The following is a 19,959-nucleotide window of genomic DNA, read 5'->3' on the forward strand; positions in this document are numbered from 1 at the left end:
CTGTTCAGTAGAGCTCCCTCATACACATGCCTGTCTTGTGTCTGTACCTCCAAAGAGAGGTAAGGCATCTCAGCAGAAGTGAACAAGCATTGATCTACAAGGTTTTATTAAATTCCTTCTTTCAAAGGCCATTTAGACTTTGCATGGACAGGAAGGAGGGGTTGCACACAGCAGCACACAGAACTTTACCCACCCTGCACCCACCCACAGCTTTGTACTGACTATCATTCTGCCATGCCTGGTGATGTGGCCCCAACATTTCTAATTATTCCACCTGAAAGCAACTGTCCCTGAAGAAAGCTCAGAAGAAGTACATGATGGAGAGATTCAGTTATTGAGCTCAGCCTCCTGCTGAGCCAGTACTCTTTAATTTGGAATTATCAGAAAAGATGCAACTCCAACATGAATTTGTGTCTTTAAAATACTAAAAGGAGCAAGAAATCACAGCCTCTAAGTGTTCAAGGCATTTTAATGATGGTGAAGGTCAAAGACAAAGTGCAGACTTGTGGAAATGAGGAGATGTCAGAGACTAATGTAATTCTTATTTCCACTGAAGTGGGCTAAAGCTTAGTGTGGAAGAAGGGGGGAGAATGAAGATGGGCTCTTTGGTGCTGCAAGGAGAAGGAGGGACTGCAGTAGACAGGCACAAAGGGAGCATTCCCAAGTATCTCAGAAAGCACAGAGATGCTCCTGCCCTTATGACACTGATTAGAGGGAATACAGAAAAAACCAAGCATAGTTTTTAGAGAAGGGGCTTTGTGCTATGAAGGTGCTCTGATACCAGCAATTTCTCTTATTATCAGCTCCAGCTGGGAGAGTGGTTGAGGAGAGGGAAGCAGGTGGCTCTTGAGAGAGTCCACCTGAAATAAGGCTATAAAGGGAATCTGTGCTGCAGTGCAGCCCCTAGCTTTAAGAGGGTGGTAGAAAATCAAAGGCTGTTGCTTTTTTGGGGGGAGAATTGGTTTTTTTTGTTTGCTTGTTTTTTGCTATTATTTTTTAGTAAAGCCTCTGAGCCTTACCTTGTATTGTGATCTTGTAGGGTTTTTTTTGAGTTAACAGTAAGAAGTGTGTTTGTGAAAGGTGTTGTAAAGGCCCTGCTTGCTTTATTGAGTTCTTCCTGGGTAAGTGTTATATTAGCTCATGCTGTAGCAACAAAAACAGGGAAAGACTTCAGCACGTTCTTACTACCTGTTTGGGTAATGCATCTCTGTTTGTGGTCAGTTAAAAAGGAAATTTGAAAGGCAGTTTTGTATTCTTCCTGCATGGCAATCCCAGGTAAAACATAACCAGAGGTTTTGAGGGTTTAGTTTTTTTTCTAAGTCCCTGATGCCAATAATCTTGGACTTGTTTCATGGCTGGGAATGCTATATAATTTGCAAGTAATTGGTAATTTTTCCAAATAACTTATGAATTCTTGAGTTTTTTGCCTTCTAAAATCAAGCAGTGAGATAATATATTGGCAGCAGGGGAAAGGAGAAATTCATTTGTAGAGGCTCACTAGGCTCAAGATAGACCTCTGCAAAGCTTGGGAAAATAGCTTTCTGTGGCTCTGCGGAGTTCCTGTTTAATTACTTATCATGATACGACCTTGCTCAGCTTCTATAATGCAAGGGACTAGGAGATCTTTTGTGGTAAACAGAGCCCATAATAACTCCATTCTCTAATCTCTGTTTCTTTAGCTAATGGCTCTCTTTATAAAACTATATATATCCCTGAAGCACCTAATTGAGAAACAGCTCTGTGAGGGGATAAAAACAATTGAGTTGCAGGAATTAATTACACAGGAGGAGTGTTTGTCTATTTATTGTTAGGTACAAATACTACTATTGCAAGACTCATTTCTGGTCTTGTGTCCTGTGGGATGGCAGTTACTATATGCTTGGTCACTGGAAGGAAATACCTAAAAGGGTGAACAGAGTGATGTTATTTAGCTATATTTATGCAGTTTAGGAAGTGTGTTACTTCATTTGCAGTTTTCTTGCATGCACCTATGGATCTGGCATGTCTGAAAGCATTTCCAAGGTGCACAGGTGTGCCTGGCACCTTAGCCTAATGGAGAGTCCTTGTGGCTCTGTGAAGTGAACCTCTGCTGTTTAGAGTCACAAATGGTGGGAACTGAAGGACCTGGCAAAGTAGGGATGTGGCATAACTCAGTACTGTGCTGAGAAACTGCTTCATTACAAGCCCTGCTTCAGATGGCTCTCTTGTTTTGTTTTGAAAGCATGGTATAAAGAGCAAATATTTTCTTTTATATTGGTGACACTGATGTTGTAAAATTGTATTGCAGGGGACAGGATGAAATAAGTACGGAAGTGTTAGGGAGGTGTTAGTTTTGTTGGGGTTTTGGGGCAGGTTTTTTTGTGCTAAGTATACTTGTAATATGCTTTTCATGAAAGAAAGGAAATAGTCCGCATTCTGTCAAGTTCTTGCTGAACAAAATCCAGAGCCTGGGTTAATCCCTTCAGCCACCAGAGTTGTTCACACTGGCACCCATACTGTATTGCTACACAACGAGCACAATCTACCCCAAAATCTCTGGTGGTGCCTCCCTGGGTCAGAAGCAGAATCTCACCTGTTGTGAAAGAACAACTATCTCTGAGCAGCTGGCAGCCCCTGCTTTGAAATATATAGCAATATTTGGACATCACTTAAACATCAGCATCTTAATATTGTCTCCTTTTGCTCTTTTTGCCTTTCAAGCAAAGAAGCTGTTCTGCTTAAGGGGTGAAGCCCTATTGGTTCTTAATTGCCTCTTTCCCCAAGTGACTTAGGAGATGGTTCTCTAACTGGCTGTAATTATCCTTTACTGTAAACTAACCAAAGTACATTCTGATTTCAGCGTTATGTTCATTAGCAAGCATCCTGCTTTGAATGTTAATGTATTCTGGGAATGTCCAATCTATAAGAATAGACCGACTTGTGTACCAAGTCTTTGCAAAAGTCCCTGAGGAACAAATCTGTGCCAGGTTATGAAACCCATGTCATTAAGGACAGAATATTGATGGATAGTCAATGTGCAGAGCGAATTTGTGTGAATATAATTTAACAAGGAGAAAAACTTTTCATTATCCCCAAAAGAGTGCTTGATGGGAAGGTTGGTCCTGAACTTGTGCCTGCAAAATATTTATCCCTGTGGTTGGTGTTTATGGTATGATTTCTTATTTGAGGTGAAGAGGGGATTTATCCCATGAGTGGCAATCTTGGTTTTGTGATGGAAATGGGATGCTGATTTAGCACTAGAGAAATGTGAAAAGAATTAAATCTTCCCTTAATACCTAGACTCAAACGTAATCCATAAAAATAAAACTTTCCACACATTCCTTTAAAAAAAAAAAATTAAAAGAAATCTGAGTCCTAGCAGAAGTTTTCCCTTATTTGCAAGATATTCAACAGTATTACTGCTTGGTTTTCAGATAGGTGGATGTATGCAGAATGTAAAAGTGATACTGAATGGTTCTAACAGTTACAGTTCAGTTCTGTCATCTAGCTCCTACTCATGCCCCTGGATTTGGAGTTTTCTACAGCATCTCCTATAATGAGCAATGAAGCATAGCTGTTCTGCCAAGTGCAGGTGGAAAGGTTCGCCTAGCAATATTGTTGATCACTGGATAATAAAGAAGGTGACTTGGGTTTTCTGCCTGGTGAGATTATTCGTTAAAAGTGTGATTTAAATTTCCAAGTCACTCTCTGTGGATACTCTTCTTATAGTGATTGGGAGCTCTTTAACCAGTGCAGAATAATAAACTTCCTTACTGGAGCAAACCACATCAGAAAAGGATGCTCTCAAAAATGTGCAGGCGGAAAGCTATTGCTGAAAACTTGTTCCGCAATTGCCTTTTCAGTTGATTTCCTCTTGTACAGGCTTCTTTTTTCAGAGCATTTTACCATATATTTCCGGAGAGAGTGAGCACTTGATCACACAGCACAGTGCTCATATCTCAAGATACCAGGCACTTGGGGTGCTTGGTGCTAGAAATCATCCCTGATGAGCATTCATATGCCTGGTTTGTTTGATAGAATTACCCAAACTGCTCTGATGTGCAACATTGTTTTAATTATATGTAAACCTGCTGTTTAGCTGGGTATTTTGATACCTCTCTTAATGATCTGGAGACAGATGAATATACAAGTTGTAGGAATGGAAATAAGAATTAAGAAACAAAATAGAAATCTGTGTTTAAAAACAAAAGGTTTGCTTATTTCTTATGAAAGCATCAAAGTATTTACAAGAAAAATCCCTCTAGAATAAAGGCTTGAGAATATCAATAAGCATGCTTAGGAAATTCAGTTAATCCCTGAATATGGCAATTCCCACATGTGGAAGATGGCGAAGAAATAACTGTCATGCTATTGAGTTTTGTATAATCTTTCCAAGTTACACACATCTTTCAAAATTGCTCTGAACAAATCTAATGATGTCCCTGGATACTACAGACTATGAAAGTAAGTTTCAAAGAATCCCTGAAGAAAAGTCTCTGGGCTTTTTACCTTATCAGATGGTTATGTCTTTTGCTAAAGTATAGGCTTTTCTTCCATCCTGTCACTGGTCACCTACAATCCTTATCTGCTAGTGTAATGAAAATTGCCCTGTTAATTCTTGTAAATCAAAATGTGATTACATTTTCAAAGCTTTTTTCCTTTTGCTCTTTTTGTTCTTTTTAAATATAGTGGGAGCTATGTGAGATTTAAAAAGGAAACCATCTTCTATTGTTCTGCCTGCTTTTCAGAAACAGGGAAAGAGAATACAGAAAATTACTTTTCCTTTTATTTTGTTTGAAGAAAAATCTCTGTTACATGAGGTATTAAAGCCTCCTTTGTTACCCACATGCTCGGGGTGAAGCCCTTGAGCAGACCCTATATAAGTAAGATGCAGCCTTGCTCTGCATTTCTGTATGAAGTCACCTCTGTGGATCAATGTCTGCACATGTATGTGAATGCATCTCTGTATGTTTGTGGATAAACAGACTACTAAAATACTCCCAAACTATGTTTGCTGTATCTGCTAGCTACACTTGTGTGAGTCCAGCGTTTACTAGGAACTGCAGCTTGCAAGATTTTTAAGCTTTATTTCTTAAAATACTCATTTGCACATATGTGTGTGGGATGGTATCCCCCAGTTCTTGCCTTACCTTCACATCATTGATGTTCATCCTCGTTCCTTCCTTCCCAACAAAGATGTCATCTATGTCAACCAGAATGTACCTATCCAAGGATAGCGTGAGCTTCTTCCCTGATAGGAAAGAGATGGCATCAATAAAGATCAGTTTGTGCAACCAGAAGGTCAAATTGTTCCCAAAAAGGACTCTCTGAATTCCATCATGTAGCCCCAAGTCTTGGATGACAGTTGCATACAGAGCAGCCTTTGGCAATGCCTCAGGGGGTGGTCTGGAGGTCTGCAGTTCAGCTAAAAGCACAGGTTGATAGGTGGAATGATTAAACTGGAAAACTGTCCAGTCCTCACCAGGCAGCGGACCTTTCTCAACCCTTGGTGCTTTGGTAATGCGCAGCAGTGGAGACTTAGGGTTTACCACACAGTCTTTGAGGGCTACGTTATTGTAAAGATGTAATGGCAATCCTTTCAGTTTTGTTGTTGGGGAACTATTCTCATTGGCTTTATGAAAACCAATTATGCTAACACTGTATTCCACACAGTACTTTTCCAGAAGCTCTCTATTCCATGAGTCCATGGATACATACTTTAAAATATTCTCATATATAACGAGAGTATATTTTCCTCTTCCATTGTCTGTGAGAGGAGGAACATCCCCCTTAGCTGTTGCTATGACCATATAGTACTGAAATCTGCTGGACTCAAGGATGGCTATGATGTCTTGTCCTAGCTGGGAATACTGGCTTTCCACAAATAGGAGAACAATGGGGTCAGTTTTAGATGGATCAATTGGCTTAGCAGTTTTCACCTCCACAGACCTGTATGGTAGAAGCTTGAGGTCTTCGCACTCCACTTCTCCAGTGTTTTCCACAAGGGTCATTTCCTGCTTGTAGCCAGTGTAGAGGTAGTAGGCAGAAATGAAAATACTTGCCAAACAGAAGGTTGCCAGGAGAATGATCAGTGTTCTGAAACTTCTGCGGAGCTTCACAATTAGGTTCATCTTTTGCAGGACTTCCAACTTCTATTGGACTTGATGCTTTTTTGGGTTCTCTTTTCCTAAAGTGCCATAGAAATGAGGAGATGGAGAGGTGCCAATCGCCCTCCCAAGACATTCATGTGACCATTGCAGTGCATTCATGAAGCTGCTGGGGAGGTTGTAAAGCAGTTGGAGCTGAAAGTCAAAGGATCTGGAAAGCTGAATTGAAAGAGGTTTTCTCTGAATGCAGCAGCTGCCAATAATCAGTGCATAGGACTCCTAACATTATCTGAAGTAAAGAAGCAAAAGAGAAGTAAATAAAATCCATAAAGCAATTCAAATTAGACATTAATAAAAATGGCAATTGATACTGGTAATATGAGTTAAGGGGGAAGGTTTAACAGTTCAAGGAGCATTGAGTGCTTTTTTTATGTATTAAGATAAGCTGCGTTAAACAGATCTTCAGTGTATTTGTGGGGTATGAAAATAAAGTCCAAAGAGAACTATTTGAGGATGTGAGTCACTTCTTTAATGGGGATTTATTATCTGAAAATGCTTCACTGCAAATGCAAAAAAACTGAAGACTGTAAGACAAAATCAGGACAAAGTAAATGTTAAATATTGAGCCATGTTCCAAACTCAGACTGTGTAATCGTTTTGAAAGGACTAACAAATTGTGTCAAACTGTGAAAGTAATGAAAACAAAGAGAAAAGATAGGAGAGGTCTGAAGAAAGATTTGTAGGACTTTTCTCTGCAGTGTCCTCTCTGTACCTGGAATGATCAGTACTTTACAGACCATTTAAGGAATGATAAAGCTTGTGCATGGATTTTCCAAGCAAAAGAGGAGACTACTAAAACTGCAGAGTGCAGCTATGTGTATCCTGGGCTGGGACACCTCCAGCTAAAGGACTGGGACTTTGGTCTGTCCCTGCTGTGCTGTGTGGCTGAAGTCTGACGTGCTTAAATCCTATTGCCTGGCCAGCTCTGACACCCTCATGCAGTTCCTGGTAGTTCTACATAAATTAATGAAAAATTGCCATTCATAACAACAAAACAGATGACTCGGAGGCAATTAAAATAAAACAAAAATATAGCTTATGCTGTGGATTGGATTTATGTGCTATGGATTTAAAGAGATATTAACAAATTTCTGATTTATTTAAATTGTTTACTAATATAAGATGAAACAGTGGATGACTTTTGATCTGCAAGGAAGCAGCACTCTTTCCAGGTAGATACTTGACAGTTGATGAGTCTTCTTCTATTAACTCAAATTACACTTGACTTTAATTCTGAAATCTATTAGTTTATCTTAAGATTTACACCTCTAGCTAGAAAAATCTTAAAGGTATTGAAGAAATTTGTCTAGCAGCATATTTTATGACTCTGGTATACAGCTCTAAGGAACCTCTTGATTGTGTCAATTCAAGATCTTAGAAACGCAAGCAAAATATTTTAAATTTGCTTTAAGTGCCTTGTATACTACTTTTGTAGTATTAAAATACTCTACTGCTTTTGGAAGCTGAAGTGTGAATTAGTAGATCTACTTGGTCAGGAGAGGCTTCTTGCTGTGTTTACAGAGAGGGAGTTGTTGCTGAGGCCATTTGTGACTTTGCCAGATTCAGGTTTTTATCTGCTTTACCTTTTGCATTGGGAGCTTGCTGGGAAATCCATGGCCCTGTACTGTGGACTGTTCCATCAGTGACCCTGCTGTGTTCCACAGTAACTAGCCAAAAGGAGAGCAAAGTGGGTAGTTTATCCATGGACAGAAGTGAATAGAAATGAGGAAAATGTTCTGTATTTAGTAATGTCTTATGAGCAAAGAAATAAAAAAGACATTTCAGCTGTCTCTAGGAAATTAAAATAATTTTGATAATTGTATGAGTACTTGCCCCACTTTGGTGCTTCCCTTGTTCTGCACTTCCTTCTGCTTGCTGGAATCTTGCTTCTTATTAAACCTCCAATTAAGATTTTATCAAAAGATAAATCTGGATCAAATGGAGCATCCTCTGTGAGGCCATGTTCCAGTTTTGGTGATGTTGATGGGTCACTCAGCCTGACTCGAAGGGTTTATCGGATCAGGAGACTCGATCTCCGGGGTGGGGGATCTGCCCGCACCACAGCTATTTGCAACATGACAGGAGATAGGCGGGTAGCTTGGAAACAATAATTAAAAACCCTTCAAGGACTCTGCATCCTCTGCTTGCTTTCAGCACTAGAGGGCAATATTTTCTTGCTTTTCAGCAGACAGTACCTGCTCTCACCTCGACTCCGAGCAGGCAGGCAGGAAAGATCCAGAACTGTCTTAGAAACGGTCGGGGCAGATTAGATACCTTAATAATCTTTGGACACTTGTGTTTGAAAATATATCAAAATATATTAAAAAAAAAAACCCACAAAAAACAATGCTTCTGCTTTAAGAAGCTTGCCACTAAATGTGAATGCTTAGCAAATGTCTCAACCTACACCTGTAGCACAAGGGAATCTCATGTAAGGAGACCTGACATTGCACATGGTTTTCTTTGCTGTTCTGTCCTGCTGCATCTCCCACGTAGTGGTACTGCGAGCTGTCAAATTAATACACAAATTTGTGAGCCACATCTTTGCTGCTGCTTTGCTTGTTATTACTAAAATATGAGAAGCCCCCAGCTTTATACTAGCCAAAGCAAAAATATGGTCCTGAACCCAAATTGTATGATCCAAATAACAATGGTAAAATCTATTTCAGTAAAGCATTAATCAGAATTAATGTAAACTAATACATCTGCAGTGTGCAGATGTCATAACTGCACATATTCACAGTTATCTAGATGTCTAAATATTAAAATTGATAAGGAATTTAAGCTTTCATTTAGAAGCCTGGCATTGAACAGATTTTTTTAACTTGCGCTGGTGTTTAAATGGGTGTTTAAATGGCTCTGTTGAACTGATGACACTGTTCAGTAAAAAAAAAGGTATGAAGTAATTAAAATTTATGAAAATATATTAGCCATTAGGGGGACATTTTCCAACTCATAATTGGAAGTTAAGTTCCATTTGTGCCTTTGAAACTCTTCCCCTTAAAGTTCAATAGTTTTATATTCACTCAGAAATTCAAATATCTTTGGAGTATTTCTGTGTTATATTAGTTTGAAAAAATATGAAAATAGGCCATATTTCATAATTAGCATTAATAATATTGTTTCACTTTATAAACAATTCTTTGAGATCCTGTATTCCTGTGGTCACTGATCTGCATTCAGTGGGGTGAGCTCAAAGCTGTAGAGATTTGATAAAAAAATCAAGGTTACATTCATGCAGAGTTGGTCCTTCAGTAGATCTTCAGTCTTACTTCCTAGGCATGAGGTCCTTCCCCAGAAAGAGAAAACCTGGCAACATAACTGTTGTGATGCCATAATTGCCTGCAGAAACTGTAATTTTTCTGTAATTCAGGCAGTCAAGTAAAAACAGGTTTAAAAATTGCTGCCTCCTTGCTAAATAATCCTGCATCCCCTTAAAAAGGCATTTGACTGATGATTGAAGCATGCTGATTTTGAAGATGATGGATTGGAAGATTAGGACTCAACAATTTAAAACTGATACCACATGTGTTAATATTGCATAAAAAATTAAAGCTGTTTCTCTCATCATCCAGTTCCTACAAGCAGACCTTCTCCCAGGGCTTAGTGATTCAACAAGCATCTTGACCAAATTAGAGCAACCAGTCAGTGGGGGGAATGCAGACATTGCAGATGTCAGTTGCCTATGATGAAAGTAGCTGTTAATTGCTAATGAGCAATAGCTGAATGTTGATGTTATTGCCTGGGTGAATAGGGAAAACTCCACTGGGAGTGAAAATTGTTGCCTTCCATCACCCATCAGGAGAAAAGGGTGGTAAGTGAGCAGTTTGGTGCTGGCAGGAGGCCACTGGTGAGCACTGGGTGCATGGGCTGCCAGCCTGATCTGCCTCATGGGACTGATTTAAGCACCTCTCCTTTCCTTCCCTCTCCTTCTAGGTAGGATGAGGATGTCTGATCTAGCTCAGTTTGTGGAAAGCAGAAATAGTGATGCTAAGCAAAAAGTTGTATTTATCCACCTTATGCATCAAGGTAATAGACTTCACATCTGCAGCAGGTGCAGAGCATGTTGCCAATCACAGTGCTGAACAGAGGAGCAGGACACTTCTTGTACCACCACAGTATGGTCAGTTCTGGTCTCCTGCCAGTATCAGGATGCCAGGCTACCTGGAATGCTTATTAGGGAATTCATCTGAAAGCAGGCCAGAGGTTTCATCTTGCCTCATTCCAGCATAAATCAGAAGTCAGAATGTCTTTTTTACTATATAAAATTTCCCTTTAAGCCAAGACAATTAATGTAAAAATTTCTTCTTTCCTTTCTAAGCTTGTATGATACCTGTCATTTATTAACAGCCCAATGATCCGCGATAACTACTTGATGCTTCTTACATATGGCTGCTCATTCAGTATCAAAAGGAGCAAATGTCTGAGTTAAAAATCGGTCCTGTTGACCATCAACAAAAGTTCTGGCAGAAGGAAAAAAAAAACCAAAACCCACCAGTTTTGTTTTTCTTAGAAACGTTTCCAAGAAACTGTGTTACTGAGCTCATGAAACTTGGGTGCTGTTTGAATTTAGTTTGATAATTTTTCAAATTTAACGAACTTGTAATGTGTTTTATATTTTTTAAGGTGGCTTTTGCTCATGAGGAGTGTTGATACTACCTTCTTATTGTTTACAACAAGGCTTTATAAAACACTTTTACTAGGGATAAGGACAGCTGTTCATCTGGTAAAAGCTATTGTAGGTTGCCTAACTCTGTTCTAGTGCTCTCTCATTTCTAAGTGCAGATACCAGCACTTCCACCTCTTTTGCTTGTTTTGTTACATTCTTAAGTTAAAACACCAGTTTTTCATTATTTTCAGCAGTTTGATCAGTTTATAATGCACATATAATCTTGAGTGATTCAAGAAAGCTAAATGATGCCAGAGTTTGAAGTAAAAAATCAATTGCTATAAAGCAAAGTTTGAAATAGCTCAGCTTGTGCACTCAAAGGAAGCTGGTATCATCATATGCATGACACAACCATTGGAAAGTAGCTATTTGACCCTTTCACTTTTATCTTTCTTTCACTTTAAACTTTTACTACCCTTTTGACTGAGCAGGGAAATTGTGATTAGAGAAAGCCATACAATAATTATTTCTATTCCTTCAGTATTTCCAAAGGTGTGTAGGTAGTCACCACTGGCTTGCCACAAGTCATTCTTAAGCGTATCATTTAGATGCACTGCCTTAACAGGATGTAACCAGACATTTTTTTCTCATGTGGTTTTTTACTTAGGTGATCTGAAGTTGCTGACACACCAAGTGTGTTACCTTTTTTTTTCTTATTGATGCTTTTAGACATATAGCTATAACCTCTGCTAATAAGATGGTCCCCCCCCCTGCTCCCCAATGATATTCTGGGTAAATCATTGGGACACTCTCAAAATGTAAACTAATGAGACTATGGGGAAGGTTTTGTTCTTTCTGCAAATCCTCCCTCAGAATTATTGCCTCTTTTAGTTCTCCAACACATATGTATCTCTTCACATTGCTTAAGTCCTGTTACAAATTTATTCTAAGACTTAGCCAGCCCAGACTTCTGGTGAATGTTGACTGATGTTCAGGCTCAGCACTTCTGTCTTCTGACCCATTAACTTCCAGTGGTACCACAATCATTTGGACCACCCAGAAAAGCACATAAACATCCTGTCCGTGATGTTTTAGTGACATTTCCTCCAGTTGTCAAAATTTATCAGTCTCTAATATGTCAGTGTTTTTCAGAATAAGTAGTTGTAATATATCCTTAGAAATCACTGAGTACTGATTTTTCTTCACTATTGGATATGGGATCTATAGCCTAGATATCAGTAATAATTTAAGTATGGTCTTAGGAGGACCATTAATTAAGAGAAAAGTTATTTATATATATATATATATTTCTTGTTTGTTGACAGAATGGCTCTAGTCACATTTCCAATGGGTGGGTGTTAATGACCACATTCACCTTTTGTGAAGCTCCATCTGTGGCAAAAAATTTATGTAGTGATATCAAAATATATTACTTTATAAAAAATATACCTAAATAATATTTTTATGTCATTGGGAAAACATCTTAAAAAAAATAATTAAACTGTTGTCTCAGAGACATTTCAAATAAACATGTCCATCTTGCCTGAGTGATTATAATAAGATCTATCATTTTTCACTCATAACTCACCAAAAAGTCAAAAATACTAAATAGCATTATTTTTGGGTCAAGGCCTGACTTTTTCCAGGTCATTTGGCAGACCCACAGATGTGCAGGAAACAATAGCTGCTGGCTCTTGCATTAATGTCCTTTAACTGACAGCTGTCTTCACACACCTGTAGAAAAGTAACTGAACTACCAAAGAGGAAAAGGATGCTTTGAGAGATGATCTAAATGTCAGAAACTTCCTGCTTGAGCCATGATGACAGAGTCAAAATGCTATGTCAGAAAAGTGTGGTGGAAATTACAGCAGAGGTTCCCGTGGTACAAGGTTGTGTGTGACCTACAGGATAAGAGTCCTTGGAGCTGATGCTGTTTTTCCAGTTGGATTAGTGGAGGGGCAGTACCAAACACCCTATCTATGATTGCCCCCGTACTTTTGAATGAAGTTGGTGAATAAAAGCAAGCTTCACATGTTTTCCTGAGGCAGCCTGTAAAACGTCCCTCCTCATTATATGCAACAAATCTTCTGATCTCACTTGGTTAATGACTCTTCTTGACTTTTCAGTTCATAGTTTAATGCTCCAATGGAAGCCAATTTGAATTCATTTAACTTTTAAGATAATACTGTATCAGATGTTTTATAAAAGTCCATCTATTCTGTTACTGTTTTCTATTTTTGTAAGGTTGTCAATTAGCTATCCACTTTCAATAGAAAGATTTGTGTTGTGAATTTGGCTGAGAGACAACATTTGTGTAGTATGGTGGTTGCTTAACTAGAACTCCTTCAGTTCAGTCAGTGAAATAGTCAAACTCTGGGCATCTTGTTTGGTCATACATATAAGCTAAGGCATAAAAAATATTAAGAAGTCATTTTGTAGTTCTATTAGCTTCTAAATAACTGCAGATTTTCTGTATCTATTTTGAAAATGTGGCAAGCATTACAGATCTGCTGGATAGCTATTGAAACTTTAGTTTTTGGAAGTTTCATACATTCAAAAAAAGTTTTAATAGCTCTTGTTTCAAGGAAGACACCCTTTGCATACAAGACACATTCACAGGCTCTAGAACAGCTTATTGGAAGCTGAACTCTCTTGGGGTTTTTTTGGGTTTGTTTGTTTTTTGGGGGTTTTTTGGTTTTTTTTTGTTGTTGTTGTTTTTCTTGTTCTGTTTTTTTGTTTTTTGTTTGTTTTTTTTTTTAAGTATTAAGAGTTTCCCACACTGTCTGGCTTCCTATTGCTTTTAAAGGACCTAAAAATGTTTGCCACAATACAAGATGATTAAAATTTCTGTACCCTTATATCGACTTCAATATATTTCACTGAATAACATGTTTTGTGGTGTCTGTATCCTGTCACAGGACTAGTTGTGAGAAAGTCTGATGTGGTCACATCTGTGATGGGAATTAAAAGTAGGCCACTAACTTACTTCAGAGAGGCTGCTGCTGTCACATAGAAATTATCTGTTATTACTGCAAAGGAAGTCTATTTAAGCCCAGAAAACAAAAACTTTGTATCTAAATCCTTAGAGCAGCATGTTTTCTACATGAAATTTAAACAGAGATTTATTCCAAGTTTACTCAAGTCAGGTCTCTGCCAGCCACAGAATGTTTTCAAGCTCTGGCTACATTAACTCTTGTCATAACAGCTTCCTTATATTTATTCTTTAAGTAAATTCTACTGGGGTTCCCTGTCCTCATCTCTGTCCTTGTTGGTCAAATGGTTTTGCTATCATCAATCAGAGTAGGTATGTGGGCCGGAGCATCATTTAAGCCATGAGTGCTGGTCACATCCTGGCAAGCCTTAGCCAGCAAGTAGTGGTAATGGCTTTTGAACAAAGTAAGGTGAACAGAGTGAATGAAGACAGGATGACCTCCATGTGCCTTTTTTTTTTTTTTTTTTTTTTTTCCCTTTCATGTGTGTGTTTATTTGCCTTCTATAAAAATTGTTCTAAAGAGAAAAGTTCAGACAACTCCACCTTGCTCATGTAATATTTGCATTTATCACTGCTTTGTTCCATGACAGTTTGGGGGCAGGAAGTTAAGTTTTTAATGTCTCTCCTATCTTTTCCACATATATATGTACATATATAAAAATTGCTTAGTGTTAGACAAGATTCCAGGCAGTCATGCAAAAAATTCTGGGCCTTATTACTGGTTCTTTAAAACTTGAAAAATGAACTTTTCATGGGAACAAGTTAGGGCTGTACATATTACCGTTGTCAGTAAAACTAATCTAGACTAATGAAGAGAAACTTCATCACTAACAGTATTACAATACTCAATAGGCCACATGTCACTTTAATGTATTTAAGTATTTCAGACACTGCCAAGTGGACAAAATAGTCCAGGGAAGCTTTATGGAAGACACAAATACAAATTCAGCTTCTTTTTATCTTGAAATGATTGGATGGTTATTGTTTACCCATTAAAAGGGCAAGTACTGAGGAGAGAGAGGATAAGGCAGGGAGCTGAAACTGTCTCTTTCTGCCAGCAACATCTCGTGTTATCTTCTCAAGGCCACTGATTTTTTTCAGTACTTGCGTTTTCCTTTCTGCACTGTGGGAATAATACTCTTTTCTACCTTTACACAGACATCAGCTGTGAGATGTTCTAAGATAATTCATGTTTGATTCAAGTGTATATAGCATGCCTATTGCAAATAGTGCATTTAAGAAAGCCAGCGCAAAATTCATGCTTCCATGTGCAGTCCGAGGTATTTGCAGTGCTCTCTCCCTTTTTCTTATTTTTCATACCCTGGTTAAATTTATTTATGTTTATTTCTCCAGCTGTTTATGGGGTTTCTCTGAGAGAAGTCACTTTGTCAGTCAAATTAAAGATCTCTTGAGATTTCTGGTGTCATCTGTGCCCTATAGATACTGTCTGTCACTTGGTTCAAAATATTAAAAAATGTTTCCTTTCAAAAGATCTATTCTTTATTTTGTCTAGATAAAGTTCAATTTAGAAATGCCACTAGTAGGATATGGGTCCTGCTTGGGAATTCTAGACATTTTTTTGTTGAGTCACACTAAGCTCAGAGGCTGGAACTAGAACTAATAACATTAGAGCTGTGTGATAGAATAGCGAGGCTTTGATTAACCTGTTGTTTTCACGGCAAATCTCTGCTTATTGAACTACTGTGGCAATAACTTATTTTTGGAAGGGGGAGGGGATAAAAAAAAATAATCCAACCATTTGTCAAAGCCTTTCTGCACATACTGCTCTTGCACCAGGCTGGAATTATTTATATTTCTTTATATTCCTATTCTCTCCTGTGGACTGGGTGTACAACTATTCCAGCCTGGCTTTGTGGTCTATGGAAGGGACAAGGCAACAAAACCATGTGTCATTAGCTGGCACAACAATACATTATAAAGCTCTGGTTTAGACAATATATGCATAGATCCTTAGTTTTCTGTATGAAAGTAAATATTTTCCATTGTGATAAACACTTTTTGGAGATACTTTAGTTAAAAATCTGAATATATAGAATGACTGCTGCTGATTCATTCTGGCACATGGTTTCAGCTACCAATTATTGTGACATGCACTCCTGCAGGTAATTTAGACATATTGAGATATGGGGAAATGGAATTCAGTTGATGTTGTGTTAGAAGGTATGTTCCAGATTCACTGTTTTTCAATTACTAATGAAGGAAACCTTAAGAAGGAAGAATTCAAAACACATGTGGACCTGCAGTTGCTTATGGTATTTACTGGCCTGCAGAGTGCTCTGTGCAGGAAGGGATTGTACACTGCATGTGCCTGCATGGTACCACCCATAACAGTGCAATTGTACAGAGGTAGAACAGTGAAACCTTTTAATTTGGCAGAACAAATGCAGCCTACTGTATTTAAAATAATAAATATATGAGATCTTTAAAATCAAAAGTGATCAGTAAACTTAAGTTCTGTATCTTACCCAAAAGCCTAGATGCTTCCTTTCATTTCCAAAAAATTTCCGTGAATCACTGACCACTTGCCCCTCTCCCTTCTGGTGGTTTAGGAGTGATAAACATCCCAGTGAGAGAGAATAAATTCAAAGAATAGCCTGAGGCTCTGGAAAGTGAGCACTGGCTTTTTCCTTTCAAAAGTGGTCCCATGCAAAAGGAAAGGATGTTGGACAAAACATTCCCTGAAAGGAGAACATAGAATGTGGGTGCATATTTCATGACAGTCAGCTTTAACTCTCCCAACAGTCACCTCTTTTATGGCCAGCAGCTACTATTAATTATTTATCAGAACACTTATTTATACACTAAAAGCTAAATGCAATTCTTTCAGTGGAAGCCTGGCAGAGTGCGAGTTGGAATAAGTAGCTGTGGATGGTTCTTCAGGAGGACATGTTTTGTTCACAGGTCTGTTCAAGGAAGAGCCCATGCACATCATTCTGTCTGCTGTGTGTCTGCTAATGATATATACATATGGGAGATTAAAACCCAGCCATTAGTAAAGCTCTGTAGCTGCATAAGCCCTGAGTGTAAGCTGTGAGTGTATTCCTCAGGGCTCCTCTTGTCCTGTGGCTGTGTAAGTATTTGTAAGGTTGTCCTAGCAGAAATTCTGCAACAGCAGCCTTAGGTGCAAAGCATGTTTAGATGTCCCATGTCCCAGGAATACCTTGTCTTAGAGTGTTTTGGAGGAGGAAAGAAACTTGGATGGTAGACTTCATATGATGTGAAGAAGCAGGGAAAATGAAGACTTCCCTAGGTTGTGAAGAGCAAACAGGGGCGATTCAGCAGATTTTCCTTTGCTCAAGATAAGTAAGCCAAGTACAGTTCTTTTTTGCATCAGCTTCCAAGGAAAAAGAGGGGACCTCTTTCTTTTTTGCTTCTTTTCTCATGGAAGAAGCCCACCCTGCCCTGGCTTCTACTTCCTTACTTGCACTGGCTGTGCAAAACCTATCCTTAAAGCAGAGGAAGGAGGATTTGCTCCACTTGGCTGTGCTTGGGGAAAGCAGTTGTGATCCTTTCTGTAGCCAGAGGGGAGGAAATAGCTTGAAATACTCTGCTCCTCTCAGAACTGAGTTTAAATCATCTCATTACCATACTGCTGGTGCCAGTGTGTTTTCTCCATCAAATACTGACATGGTTTCTAGACAGTTGTGCTGTTGCCATGTCATTCTGGTGGCATTACTGTTTAGATAAAATATTACTGTTTTTCTATAGCAACTGTTAATTTCATTGTAATTATTATTGACAGTAGCTGTTGTAAGCGTTTTGAATTGACGTACATGGTTTTCATTTTCTTCCAGATCATGATTTATTTTTTTTTAATAGCTCAGTTTTTCTAACTTACATGTTGACTTAGGTGGAAAAAACATTTGTAATTCTATCTAGCACTGCTCTGTGTCATTTACATTTCAGAAGGGGCATTGCTTTAACAGCTCAATAGAAGTAGACTTGTTGCTCTGATATGAGCATTATTCAGCCTGTCTATGGGACAAGGCCCTTTAACTGAATGCCCCAAGCAATTTCCAGCACAGAGACCCTCCTTCTTCCATAATCCAGTCCCTCAACCTGTTCTAATGGTCCTCAACTGCATCCCAGGCCTGAGAAACTGCTACCTTACATTGTAGTCCTTAATACTTGCAAATGGTTTCAAACTCAGGCCCTCACCTTGGAAAGTGTGGGGAGCCCTGGGCTCATCTTAAGCTCAGTGCCCTGTCCCTGAAAACACTCCACAGGCTCAGGAAATTGCAGCTTTCTGCACAATTCCTAGTTATCTTTTCCTCTAGCCACCCAGACCCCAGCTTATAATGCTTTGCTGGTCTTAGCCCAGGGTTTGATTTGTTCAGAAAAACACATTTTGCAGGTATGGAAAGCAGTTTACTGGATTCACCTAAGAAGCTGAAACATTATGAAAGCTTTGCAATGCAAACACTTGATGGAAGCAAACATCAGTGTATACATGTAGCTGAAGCTCAGTCAGCCCTACGGTCATAGAGACAGTCAAGTGAAAATTGTCTGTGGTCCAAATCAGAAAGATTTGGGGAAGAATTTTTTTTTTTTTTAGATCATGATGTTCTTTCTCTTGTTGCTCAGAGCAAAATATAATAGTGGCATGTGCCATTTTCTTTGTTTATCTAACTGAAAAATTAGTCACAGCCACTAATAATTCATCGGGATTTTTTTTATCAATATTGCCCTGGGTTTGCAATATGTGTCCATGTTTTCCTTTAAGTATCTCATGATACCTCTGAGATAATTTCTGTATTGTAAGCCTTCAAAAAACAAATAATCTTTTAGCATATTTTTCTCTTGACTGAACAGTAGTTGAGCTCACGATTCCCTCCATGCTGTCACATCAGCTAAGTTTGATCAGTGCCATTACAAAGAACAATATAGTGGATATCACATCTAAGCATGAAGTTTTAATAGAGCTTCCAGAACTTTACAGTGTGAGTTAACAGGGTGTTCACATTGAAATGGGAGTATATGAGGGGCACATACATATATATGTGTGTGTGCAAGTTGTCAGACACTCAAACATACTGCACTGTTCTTAAATGTAGCCTTTTGAATTTGGTTTACTCAAATAAAATCAATGTTAGAGGAGTATTTCTTCAGCCTTACAGAAAACATTGGTGGCAATGAGACATCAGGATACTCCTGCTTCTGGAGCTTTCAGACATTGGGCAGTTATTATGAATTTAAAAAAAAAAAAAGGCCACGTTCTGAGGAAATTGCACAAAAACTGTTATACAGTATTAAACTTCTGCACAGAGCAATGCCATTAGAAGCATCTAGTCTTAATTGTGATCATATTTGAATTTATAAGATTCAGAAGAACCCTGGATGCCAAGAATTTCCTTAGTTAAATGTGACTTGGCATTTCCCCCCTTCCCCTCTTTAAGCTAGTATTTCAGAAAACAAATCAGACAGTGCAGCTTTTGGTTGATGGTGAGATGTGTACAGACATGATGGGGCAAGACAGGGAAGCACCTGGCACCATTGCCAACTATTTAAACTTTATGAACAAGGGAATCCTGCTATTCTGCCACAAGCTAAACATATAGCAAGAGGATCAAAATTAAGAACTACTAAAGAAACGGGCTGAAAATTACTCACTTCTCTTTTTATCTCTCTCTGATAACATTCAGAGGTAGAAAAGGCAGAGTAATGTGCTACATGGGGTAGACAGATTCTGTAGCAATTATTCATAGGGAGGGTCCAATCAATATGATTAAGAGCTGCAGAAGTTAGTAAAAAATGATATGGTAAATTCCCTGGGGAAAAGAGTACTTAATGAGCATGGGGTTTATATGTATGTGTGGTTACATGGGTGCAGTGCTTGTAGGAATAGACCTATTCTCCTCTATAACCTTTGAGGGTTTATTCCCAGCAGCAATGACTTGGAGCCAGTGTGCCTGCTGTAAGATAAAAATGCTTGGCTGCTGCTGTGCTCTGACTCTGTAGTCATATGAAGAGCAAACACTGATTTCTTCAGTTTACCTCTCCGTACCTGAAACAATCCTTCCTTCCACACTATGCATGATCATGATGCTTTAAAAAAAAGGTTGCTGATGGATGTTGTTTGGCTATCAAGCAGCTGGAAGAGAGCAGATCTGCAGGTGCTGGCTTCCTCATAGTTCAATTACTCTTACTTTAAATAGTGCATGTTTACTATATATCTGTGGAAGGCTTTCACA

At 38.6% G+C, this 19,959-nt stretch overlaps 1 protein-coding gene across 1 annotated transcript in view; it reads right to left on the reverse strand.

The window, feature by feature from the left end:
• The window catches only part of LOC139800447 (bifunctional heparan sulfate N-deacetylase/N-sulfotransferase 4), a 94,776-nt gene that overhangs the window by 73,914 nt on the left and 903 nt on the right, over positions 1-19,959 (reverse strand). The window contains exon 2 of the mRNA XM_071753490.1: positions 5,130-6,375. Within this exon, the coding sequence (XP_071609591.1) occupies positions 5,130-6,110 (981 nt within the window). The 5' untranslated portion in view covers positions 6,111-6,375. The remainder of the gene's footprint in view (positions 1-5,129; positions 6,376-19,959) is intronic.

Source organism: Heliangelus exortis, chromosome 10 (assembly GCF_036169615.1).
Source record: "Heliangelus exortis chromosome 10, bHelExo1.hap1, whole genome shotgun sequence".
In the NCBI taxonomy this organism is placed as follows: Eukaryota; Metazoa; Chordata; class Aves; order Apodiformes; family Trochilidae; genus Heliangelus; species Heliangelus exortis.